The following is a 7,299-nucleotide window of genomic DNA, read 5'->3' as shown; positions in this document are numbered from 1 at the left end:
TCCATGTGGTTTCCTCCTTTCTCTTGGCTCCGGATTCACGCCCCGCGTGTCCTCTCTCACGTCCCGCGTCCAGGGACAAGGTGTCCTCATCAGTAATCTCCTAGATCGATGATACAGAGCCAATGTCAATTACTTCTGGTGCTATTTAACGAATTTGCGCTACAAGAGGTAAGCCTAAATCTGTTGATTTACATATTCATTAGATCTAGGTTCATTATCCGTGTCTTAGAGGTTAGAGAACTCCATTAGGCTTCTCCATTGAAGCTTTCATTGGGTATCTGAGCACTTTAGCTCCGTGTTCCATCAGTTACGAATCTTTTTATGCATGATTTATGATTCCATTAATTTGTTTGATTAAATAAGTGCATGCTTGGTTGAGTCAAGTCTCAAATCTATATTTTTAATGTGTATCGGGATGTTTTTGGTCTCCCAAAATCGCCCTGAGGGCTGCTAGAATTTTCTGGCGATTTCAAGCCGCTTAAAACGAGTAGGGTTTGTTTGCTCTATAACGCCTATTTACAATCATCGAAACCTGGAACTGAACACACCATCAAACTTAGAGACGCAACCCCCCCCCCCCCCCCCACCGCCAAAGTCTCGTGGCCGTCGGAGGCCGGGAGGGCGGCGTTTGGCCCATACGCGTCGCCGGGTCACCGTGCGCACACACGACGCATGTGTCCTCTCCCGAACTCCGTTCGACGTCAAATTTTACAAGGTTGCTCGGAATATTAGTTGGGATTTTTTTGTAGTTTTTAATTTATTTTTGGATGCACATGATATTGAATTAATTCGGTTTCTGTAATTGTTTTAATATGTAAAAACTATTTAAAAATACTCAGAAAATTAGATAAATTAAAATTAAATTACAAAAAAATAAAAAAAAATCTAGATTCTAAAAAATTAAATTTATTAAGACCGGTTTCTAAATAAAAGATTATAATACTTTTTCCTAATTTTGTTAGATATTCAAAATATATTTTTAATATATTTGGATTAAACGTGTAATTAAAAATAATTATTAGAAATATTTTCTGATTAATTGATTATTAATTAATAATAGATAATCAAAAATATTATTTTTAAATTTTTATACGTTGTCTGTTGCGTATAATTGATTATTAACTAGTTTGGGGTTACGGTGCTTTGAACCTCAAGCCTAGAATTATGAGATTTTCTGCATGTCAATTGTTAAAGTCGTTTGAGTCATTTGTCAAAGCACTTGCATGACACCTCTTACTAAAGCGGGACACAAATTGAGGTGAATCACCATTATTAATCAAAAAGACCTCTGCAATGGTCCAATCCCCATGAACAATCCACAAGCAATAGTACCTTTGTAAGGTCTCAAATTGTAGGAGGAGACAGTAAAATGAAGACTGCAATTTACATAATACAGTGTATTTTTACAGTTTTTCAGTTTTATATACAAAACAAAAGATATATGAAGTATTGTCTCTAGCTTACTTTGACAAATATATTCGGTATCTATTTAGATAACCACTTAATTAGATAAGTGTAACTAAGTATGCAACTAATTACTAATTAGTATAGTTGGATAATATATAATTTTATATATAAATATAAATAAATATACTTTTTAATACCGAAACCGTAATCCTAACCATTAACCATTATTTTTAAAAGTAAAAATCGTATACTAGTCCATTGATTTCAGTTAACATTATTTTAGGTTTGGTTTCAGTTTGGTTTTTCAGCTTTTCGAATTTTGTTGTGCACCCCTACTAGGAACCAAAGACCAATAACAGGCCTATACCAACTCTAACTAGGAATACCACAACCGAAACATACTTAATATATCGACTCTAATTAGAGCAAGTCGTGTAGTTTGTTATTGATTAGGATAGTACAAGTGGTTCCCAATTGTATTCGACTACGACATAGTTATCATCCTCTCCCTATTGTGATTAGCGATAGTGTTGGAAAATCAAATCCAACACATTGGTGGACTCGGCACACAAATTATTGTTTAGAACCTTAGTTGGAAGTTTTCTCAATCATTGATTCATAATAAGAATTTGAAAAGTTATGTTTGTATAAGTTTTTGTTTTTGTCAATTTTTAGCCCCTTTATTAGTATTAGTGGTCGAATTGAACTAAATAAAATCTAAAATGATAAAATTACCCTTTATTTTATAACAATACAAATCATTTTTTTCCTATTTTTCTTCATTAATACAAATCATTTTTTTCCTACTTTTCTACATTAAAAAAATAAATGAAAAATATTTCAAAAATGATAAAATTAGGAATAGATCAATATAAAGTTGTGAATGTAGTTTTATATCTAATAAATTTTTGAATAAAATAAATAAATAATTTTTTAGCAAATAATAACTTATGTTTTGCTTAAAAAATAGATATCATGATATTTTTTTTTAATAAATGAAATATTCGTAGCTATACCATCATTGATTTCAAAATTAGCATAAAAGTCAAGAGTATTATTAGATGGTAAGTTCTTAAGAAGGAAAAAAATATTTTAAGTCCTGCCATTTGGATGTAAATAAAGAATAAATAGAAGGATGTGTCTGCAAAACTAAAGTCCTAAAACACATTAGTTCTTAATTTTTCAAACTACAAAGATTACATTCCTTCTTTCCTTATTCAAAATCGAAATGAGAGCCTTGTATGTCAAATTTATCATAAATGTATAGTAGAAAACTCAGTGATTGTTTTAACTATTTTATAGAAAGTAAAAAAAGGAATCTAAAGGATATTTCAGTAACAATTCTTTATTATTTTTATTGGGTTTTAAAGTCAACAATATTATATGGTATGTTTTTAAGTAGGAAAAAACTATTTTAAGGCCCTAACTTTTGGATTTTGATTGATTAAGTATTTAACTTTTAATTTGATATAATGAGATAGAGTCAAATTGTAAATAAAGAATAAATAGAAAGATTTGTCCTCAAAAACTGAAGTGGTAAAAAAGACATTAGTTCTTAAGTGTTCAAACTACAAACAGTTCATTCCTTCTTTCCTTATATAAAAACATAATCAGGGGCTTGATTGTATCTATTTTCCTTATGTGTATTCAAAAACCGAAGTGGCAAATATAAAAATAACTGAAATTAGTGTTCACACTACAAACATTCTATTCAAAATCGAAATCAGAGGCATGTTGGTCTCTATTTTCCTTTCAAAAGTCAAGAGAAGAGTCAAGATTCTTGATTAATTCTCTCTACCGGTTTTTTAAAAAACTCTCAGCTTTAACTCCCTATAATAATGACTGCATCTTTTTTTCACTCAAATCTCACTATAAATACAAACTTTCCTCTCCTTTCTTAGGGTATTGGGATTACATTTCTTTTTGCTTGTGATCTTTTTGAATTATCAATTGTGAATCTAAATAATGGTGGTGAAGATGAGCACTCTTCGGGCCTTAAAAGCCAAACTTTTTCGAGGGATAAAAAAAGTTTTTCATAAGGAAAGGGTTGGAGCTGATTTTGATTGCAGACAGCTTAGCTCTTCTGATGAATCAAGTTCAGGGGTGCATATTAACTTTTTATCTTTGTTTATATATTTTCTTTCTTACATATAAATTCAAATGTATTCTTAACACTTGATAATTCTTTGCAGTGGAGCAAACCAGAAGAAGCTTCAACAACTAGTCACAACTTCGATAAATTATCATCTTTTTCTGAGATTTGGGGATGATAATTTAGTTGTGGGCAGCTGGGAGACGAAAGAAATAATAAGCAGAGAAGGAGACATGAAGCTCCAAGCACAAGTGTTTTTCGCTTCAATTGATCAAAGGAGCGAACGTGTAGGAGGAGAGAGCGCATGTACAGTTCTTGCTGATGTGATTGCTAACTGGTTGCAATCACATCAATATGAACTACCTACTAAGTCTGCATTCGACGATCTGGTCAGAGATGGATCATTGGAATGGAGAAACTTGTGTGAAAATGAAGAATATCGACAAAAGTTTCCCGACAAGCATTTTGATTTTGAGACCATCATCGAAGCTCAAATCTGCCCTCTCTCCATCGTCACAGAAAAGTCATTCATCGGGTTCTTTCAACCAGAAGGCCTAGAAGACTTTTTGCATGGAGCAATGACCTTCGACAGCATCTGGGATGAGATCAATCAAATGGGATCAGATGTATCTACTAACAGTCAATCTCTGGTCTACATTCTTAGTTGGAACGACCATTTTTTTGTTCTACGGGTCGACCCAGATGTATGCTACATTATCGACACACTAGGAGAGAGGCTCTACGAGGGATGCAATAAAGCCTACATCCTGAAATTTGATAAAGACACCTCAATATCTCGGCTACCAGCAAAATCCAAAGTCCAGCCGAGTAAGAGAAGGAAATTGAGGTTAAAGCGTAAGGCGAAAGAGGAAAGTGTGTGCAAAGGGAAGGAAGCGTGTAAGGAGTTTATTAGGAGCTTCTTGGCTGGAACTTCTGTAAGGGAAATGCAAGCTGATATCAACAGAGGTTTGATGGCAATACCTATTCATCATCACCGGCTTCAAATCGAGTTCCACTACACCCAATTAACACACTCTGCAATTGAATCTTCATAGACCTACATTATCTAACTTACTTAAAAGCCAAAGGTGTTGGCAGCTTGTTAACTTTTTTAAACGGATTCAAAGTTAAATGTTACAATCAAAATGAAGTTTACAAGTTTTGATGTTAATAGTGCTATATTATATATTGTTACACAAGTTCTCCTAATTTGGGTCTTCTGTTCCTTCCATAGCTTCTCTGTAATATTTTAAGCATTCCAAAATGATGTCTTTCATGTGCTAAATCAACCTGTTATTATTGGGCTTAGCCTTAATAATATTTTAAAGATTAGGTAATCATCAGTAGTTAAATGATCAAAATATAATTAAATCCATCTACTATAACAGTAAATAAGAAGAATAATTTTAGTGAGAATATATATGTGTATATATAGATATAATGACTCTATATAAGGGATAACCAAGAACAAATAATGAATTTCACATCCCAAAATTAATCACCCAGCCCAATATAATAATTAAAAATTCAATAAAATAAAATCTAATGCTTCAACAGAGTGAAAAGAGAAACCACCATAGAAACCCCAAGAACAGCATCAGAAATAGCAAAGAGAAGCCAGCTCCCACGTCCAATCCAGGTGCAGAAATAGCAGCAAACTTTCCTCTTACCAAAACTACTAAAAGGTCTAGAAATGTTCAAATTATCAATCTTTATTTTTCCTGAATTAGCACCAATCTCAATATTCAGATTGAATATGGTAAGATTCTAAGGATCACAAACATTGCATAACATAATAATATAAAAAAAATATCATAAGAGTAAATATTAGCACCCAGTTCTACAATATCCTCTCCATCGTCATCATAAGCTTGCCAGACGGTTCTAAATATTATTCACCTTGTTTTTGTTAGATCTTGTTTTTGTTTTTGTTAGATAAGGATACAATTGTTTTTTGTTTTTGGATAATTAATTTATTAGTCCCTATATTTTGACAAAACACATTGTTTAATCCCTGTATTTTCAAAAACATACGGTAAAGTCCCTGACCTTTTTCTCGATGAACTGTTTAGTTCCTAACGTTTTTGTTGGTGAACTGTTTAGTCCCTGCCGTTAGACTCTCATGAAGATTCTGTTAGTCAATTTGGATTTGCGTCTTCTTTTCCTTTATTTTCCTTTCCTTTAAACTCTAATGCATCTGAAATCAACTTTGAGAGTGTTCTTCTTCTTGATTTTCTTCTTAATTGTTCAAATTCGTAAGCACTGGGTCTGTTCTTTTTCTTGTTCTCCATACAAATAGCTTATTCTTCTAAGTTGGATTTTCTCTTCTGAAATTTGAAGGTAAAAAGTAAAGGGTAATTTAATCATTTCCGAATTCAATAAACGGTAAAAAATCGAACAAACAGACGGGATGACTAAACAGTTCACTGAGAAAAAGGTTAGGGACCTTACAATGTGTTTTTGAAAATACAAAGACTAAACAGTGTGTTTTGTCAAAATATAGGGACTAATAAATTAATTATCCTTTGTTTTTTTTATGTATTAGCTTGAAAGTGAAATACAGATTTACCTACAAATTTATCCCTAACATTTACAAAGAAGTTTAATAGATTTTTTTTTTTGATAATAGTTTAATAGAAATTTGAACAAACTGGTTTATTATTATTTGACTGCTCATTTAACTATGAAAGCTTTCGAACATCAATCATATCTAAAATATCTAGTATGTTACTAAAACTATTACAAACACCAAAATGCATGAAATTGCTTCCATTTATTGAACAACTTATTTGGAAGATCCGATATAATCGAATAACTGACAAATTAGTTCGTTCAAAGTTTTTGTTAAATAGGGATACAATTGACCTTGTTTTGTAAGGTTCACATAAATGGCACTATGCACTTCCCACAAAATGATAGAAGCAAATTAAAACCTTATCACAAATCAAAAACAATTATCTTCATGAATGTTTTATTGTTGGATATATATATTCACAATTTAAAAAAAATGAAAAATATTTATTTATTTATTATATTTTAAAAGGCAAAAGCTAACGGACGTCCCCGGGACGTTTGATAAGAAATATATTTTACTATTTTTTATATAATATTAACATTTTCCAATACAAACCATTTAATGTGTGTTGTATTAAAAAAATAATAAATTGTAGTTTCCAATACAAACCATTTAATGTGTGTTATATAAAAAATAATAAAATGTATTTTCCAATACAAATCATTTAATGTGTGTTATATAAAAAATAATAAAATGTATTTCTTATCTAGCACCCCGGGCGTCCGTTAGTGGCTCGTTTTAAAAATAATAAGCTAATTAAGTAAAGAAATGTAAAAACAGATAATTAAATTTTAAAATTTATAATGTTTTAGGAATAAGATCCCAATCTTTAAATTTTATATACATGTCTTTCACTAAAATATACTCCCTCCCCTCCATAATAGATGTCTTTTTAGAGAATTTTTTTTATTCCACAATGCATGACATTTTGCTTCAATCTATACACATTAATTTACTTTTACCAAATATACCCCTATTTAAATTGACTTTTTACCTTGGGAATAGATAAAATTACTGGTGGATGCAATTACTACGAGGGTAACAAAGTCTTTTACTTAAAATTAATTGTATTGCTTAATTAGTGTGCATTAACCTTAAAATACATGTATTGTGGATCAGATGGAGTAGTTGTTAGTAAAATCCCCAATATATAAAAATTAACATAGGGCTTGTTTGGTTCGGAGAGTGATTAGGAATAGAATAGTTATTCCTAGTCTATCCCTAT

At 31.3% G+C, this 7,299-nt stretch overlaps 1 protein-coding gene across 1 annotated transcript; it reads left to right on the top strand.

The window, feature by feature from the left end:
- The first annotated feature begins 2,635 nt into the window (after positions 1 to 2,635).
- LOC136229911 (uncharacterized) lies at positions 2,636 to 4,554 on the top strand. Its single transcript, XM_066018776.1, has 2 exons — positions 2,636 to 2,646; positions 3,600 to 4,554. Exons 1-2 carry the CDS (start codon positions 2,636 to 2,638, stop codon positions 4,552 to 4,554), a joined length of 966 nt encoding a protein of 321 aa, XP_065874848.1.
- The last annotated feature ends 2,745 nt before the right edge of the window (positions 4,555 to 7,299 follow it).

Source organism: Euphorbia lathyris, chromosome 5 (genome assembly GCF_963576675.1).
Source record: "Euphorbia lathyris chromosome 5, ddEupLath1.1, whole genome shotgun sequence".
Taxonomy (NCBI): domain Eukaryota; kingdom Viridiplantae; phylum Streptophyta; class Magnoliopsida; order Malpighiales; family Euphorbiaceae; genus Euphorbia; species Euphorbia lathyris.
Note: the sequence above shows the minus strand (reverse complement) of the source record. Positions and strands in the feature narration are given on the sequence as shown.